Below are 4,685 nucleotides of genomic sequence, written 5' to 3' on the forward strand. Positions count from 1 at the left end.
AGCGGCAGAGTCTCCTGAGCTCAGTGCCCACTGGCTGGAGACCTGCCTCGAGGAAAGCGCAACACATAGCTACCCTGGCTGCCACCTGCCTGCAAAGCCACAGGTCCCCACAGAGCTGCCTCCAGATCAGAGACAAAGTCTGGAGTGAGCCACCAGCTTCAGGTTCCATGTGAGCAGGTGCAGGAGGTTGAAGATGACTGTGGCTTCATGGCACGGAGGCGAGTCCTGGAAACAGGGAATGAGGCAGAGTGGTACTGAGGCAGGAATTTCCTCCCAAGAAAACCCCTCACTCAGGCATCAATCAATCCTCAGCCCCCGTAGGGCTCCACCACAGACACCCCCCCCCCATGGTTTACCGGGTCTCTGTGTTTTGGGACACCTCCTAAGTGGCAGGAGGGAATTCCTCGAGGATCCTGGACGCACCAGCTCAAGCTGGAGGGGGACAGGAGGTAAACGAAGGAGGTGAAGGACACAGCTTCTCAGCCCAGATCTTTGGATGCCAGGAGGACCGGCTTTGTTTCTGGGCGGGTTTGGGGCTCAGGGGGCCAGATCGCGAATCAGGCTGCCTAGCTGTGGGGCGGGAGAGCGCAGAGCAAGCTGGTGGGGGTGGAGGGTCCATGTGCTGGGGACACTCACGCATGTCACCACTTCCTTCCTTTCGGCCGCCAGCAGCTCCAGGGTTGGGATGACACCGGGGAACAACTCAGGGCTGGACAGGCTTCTTAGCATGGCCTGGGCTTCCCAAAGGCCCCGTGAGTGGGGCTGAAATGCACCCCTAGAGGAGCACTGCACCCCATGTGAGCCCAGTCTGCCTAGAGGGGGCGCCCTTTTGTGATTAGCAAGAAGGTACTTTTTCCATTGCTTTTTGGAGATGGTGGAAGGTGGGGAGAGAGAGAGAGAGAGACATCAATGTGAGAGAGACACAGCAATAGATTACCTCCTGTACGCACCGCAACTGTGGCCAGTGATTGAGCCTGCAACTGAGGTACATGCCCTTGGCTGGAATCGAACCCAGGACCCTTCAGTCTGAGGGCCGATGCTCTAACCACTGAGCCAAACTGGCCTGGGCCAAAAAAAATATTTCTAATAAACTTAGTGTAGCCTGAGCTTGCAGTTCTCCAGTAAAGTCTACAGTAGTGAACAGTAATGTCCTGGGAACTTCACATTCCCTCACCACTCACTCGCTGACTCACTCGCTTGACTCCTACAAGTTCCCTTCATGGTAAGTGCCCTGTACAGGTGAGCCATAGTTTTCACCTTTTTATACCGTATTTTTACTGTACATAGAAAACCACTGTACCATTGTATTGCAGTTGCCTACAATATTCAATACAGTAACATGCTGTCCAGGTTTGGAGCCTCGGAGCAAGAGGCTGTACCGTGCCAACGAGGTGTATATGGGCTTCACCATCGGCGTGAGTCAGGGCACGCTATGACGCTCACGCACCATGGGATTGCCTAGCAATACACTGCTCAGGATGGGTGTCTATGGTTAAGTGGTTAGTTGGGAAAGGAATAAATACCATTTAATAACAGACTATGGAAGTCAGAGCAAGTTTGTCAAAGACTCAGATGAGGCAACACCAGAGAGAATAGAAGGAGGAATATTCATGCAGAGAAAGGAAGACAGAAAACAGAAAGAGACAGACGAGGGTGTAATGAAAGCGAGAGCACTGGAAACTCCCAGTATGAACCCCCAGGCAGATGTCTGCACGGGCACCTCTACCAGTTGGTATGTTTTCAGTTCATTCCTAGAGTGCAAAAGAAAAACAGAGGCAGAAAAGAAACACATGTCCAGAGAACAGAAACAAGCACTTGCCTGAGGATAGAGATTTGGGGCAGAGCCATCGCTGGCACCGTGGGACCAGGGTAAAGTCCTCGCGCCCAGGCCAGCATCCCACTGGGCCAGGGGCCAGCGCTGATGTTTGGAAAACTTCACCTGACCGGGGAAGCCCAGCTGCTCATCAGCCTGGAACATAAAAGCCACCATGGAGGGTGCAGAAAGCGCTGTCGAGGGTGGGCGCCACTCTGGACATTTTGCAGAGGACAGTGGAAGGCAGGCCCCGCTCCAGCACGAGGCGCCGAGGGCACATTGCAGGTGAGCAGTGAGGGAGAGGCTGAGGGAGGGGGGGTCTCAGGCCCAGCGCCTCTCTCCGCTGGGGGTGCTCATCCCAGCGCCCTGAGATCCGTCCCTCTGCCAGTCTAACCAGGGGCAGGGGCTGGACTCCAGGCCTCCCCCTCGGCCTCCCTGAGTCCCTCGTTTCCTGCAGGAGCAGAGATGGGACCAAGCGGCACAGCCGCAGTGTCCGTGTGGGTCTTGGTGACCGTGAGCATGGTGGTGGACACCGGCTTGGCTGAACCCAGGCGCTGCCTCCTCTCGCACTACCGCTGGCTGGAGCCCAGGGCGCTGGCCGCCGTCAGGGAGCTGAGGGACCACTACGTGAGTGATGCCCAGGCCCCAGGGCCGGGGACGCTGGGCCTCTGGGTACAAGATGCTGGCCCTGTCCCAGGGGCCCTGGCATCCCAGCGGCCAGCACCCCATCTCGGACCTCAGGGTCCCGATTTCTGACCACAAGACCTTCCCAGCCGCCAGCATCATAAACGCAGAAACTGCCTACCTGCGGGTCACAAAAGGGCGCCCCCTCTGGGCGGACTCGGCTCACGTCGGGGTGCAAGCTCCCCAAGGGATCATGTCGCTCTGCGTCCACGCCCCCGAGAGCTCCGGGGTTCAGTGCACAAGCTGCGCGACTGTACCTGTCAGTCCCGGTCCACGTCCAGGAAACCCCGACGCCCCAGCGCTTCAGGGGCGCCAGCGAGGAGGCCCAACCTCACCCCCTCCATTGTCCCCTCCAGGAGGAAGAGACACTGAGCTGGGGGCCACGCAACTGCTCCTTCCGCCCAAGGAGGAATCCCCCGCCGCCGTCGGTGAGGCCCGCGGGCTGGAGCGGGGGTCGGGGGCCGGGGGTCGGGGCCGGGGGGCCGCGGTCTGTAACTCCACCGCCTCCCCGCAGTCGTGCGCGCGCCTCCGCCTGGTGGCCCGGGGCCTCTCCGACGCCCGGGACGTGCTGAGCAGCCTGCCCCGCCCTGATTTGTTCCCCGGCGTCGCCCAGACCCTGGAGCTGCTGGTGGCCGCGAGGAGGGACGTGGCGGCATGTGTGAGTGTCCCCCACGCCCCTCACACCTCGTTCCTCCGTGCTCTCCGGCCCCCCCGCCAGGCCGCCGGGATCTGGCCCGCGGGGTCCCCAAACCGTCCAGACGGGATTCGGCTCCTGCTGGCGTTGGCAGATCTGGGCTTTGGTTTGGGGATGGGCGGCTGTAGGGCGGAGTCGGTGGGAGACTCGGTTCTTAGCATCCGTCGTTTACCTCCTGTCCCCCCTCCAGCTCCAGCTGGTGCGGCCAGGATCCTCCAGGAAGCCCCTCCGGCCACGCAGGAGGCGTCCCAAAACCCGGAGAGCTGTGAGTGGAGCAAGGGGAGGGCAGGGACCGCGGGGTTGGGGGTGTCCTCTGTCCAGGAGCCCGGCCTTGGCGGGGGGATGGATTGATAGCAGACAGAAAGGGTTTCTCTGGAGGAAATTCCTGCTTCAGCCCCGCTCTGCCTCCTTCCCTGGTTCCAGAGCTCTCCTCAGTGCCACCAAGCCAACGTCATCTTCAACCTCCTGCGCCTGCTCACATGGGACCTGAAGCTGGTGGCTCACTCCGGACCTTGTCTCTGATCCCCCCACGGCCCCACTGGGAGAGAACCCGTGGTTCGCAGGCGGCTGGCTTGGAGGGCAGCTCTGCGTTGCGCTGTCCTTGAGGCCGGTCTCCAGCCAGTGGGCGCTGACGCTCAGGAGACTCTGCTGTCCCAACCTCGATGGCCTGCCCTGGGCGCACGATGCAGCGCGGGTACATTTCCAAGGACAACAACCTGTCCCCTGAAGCAGGGACATTTCTGGGGAATGCATTGCCCTAAGGTCTTCCAGGGGCCTTGTCTGGCAGGAAGAGACTTGAGTCCTGGGTCCACCTGGGTCGCTGACCCCTCTTCCATGGACCAGTTTCTACTTCTCTGGTTACCAGAAGCCCAGGACCCTGTCTCCCATGGCAGGTCCCATGCCCTGATTGGAACCTTCAGAGTCTGCCTGGAGATTCTATGAATCTGTGACTCTTGGATCTCCCCACTGGGGAGGCCTCATCCCCTAAGGGATTTGGCAGTGAAAGGGCCCAAAGTCCTTAGATTACCGCAGTATTTTGGATTCTGTTACCCATGTGTCTTTTGTATTTGTGAAATCCCTGTGTAATTTGCTATTCTGTCTTCCCATGTTAATTTATTGCCATTATTAAATATTCTTGCATTTACATTGATTGTCCCCCTGTGATTATTCTGAGGGGAACTTTTGAGTTAAAAATGTTGAGCCAGAGAAATCAGGTGACTTGACTTTCAATTTGGACCTTGCCACTTAATTATGGTGTGACTGGGCAAATTACTTCTCTCTGAGCCTCAGTTTTGTTATCTGTACAATGGCATAATTATCTTTCCCTTGAAAAGGAGTAACGTCCATTGAAATCCTGTGTATAAAGCTTCCAGCTGAGGCCATAGGATGGTCTTAATTAATGGTCTCTATTAAATAACCACACACATAAATACACAAACAATTGCACTTTTTTATTTGTCCAAGTCTGTGGGCTGGGGATCTTTGCTGCTAACT

The 4,685-nt window shown here is 57.9% G+C and overlaps 1 protein-coding gene across 1 annotated transcript; it reads left to right on the forward strand.

The window, feature by feature from the left end:
* Positions 1–1,988: 1,988 nt before the first annotated feature.
* LOC308548032 (interferon lambda-4-like) lies at positions 1,989–3,713 on the forward strand (the record flags this gene model as incomplete). The annotated part of the gene is made up of 6 exons (XM_081119048.1): positions 1,989–2,016; positions 2,271–2,440; positions 2,854–2,925; positions 3,012–3,155; positions 3,382–3,456; positions 3,615–3,713. 6 exons carry the CDS (start codon positions 1,989–1,991, stop codon positions 3,711–3,713), a joined length of 588 nt encoding a protein of 195 aa, XP_080975174.1.
* Between the last annotated feature and the right edge of the window lie 972 nt (positions 3,714–4,685).

Source organism: Miniopterus schreibersii, assembly GCF_964146895.1.
Source record: "Miniopterus schreibersii genome assembly, chromosome: 18".
In the NCBI taxonomy this organism is placed as follows: Eukaryota; Metazoa; Chordata; class Mammalia; order Chiroptera; family Miniopteridae; genus Miniopterus; species Miniopterus schreibersii.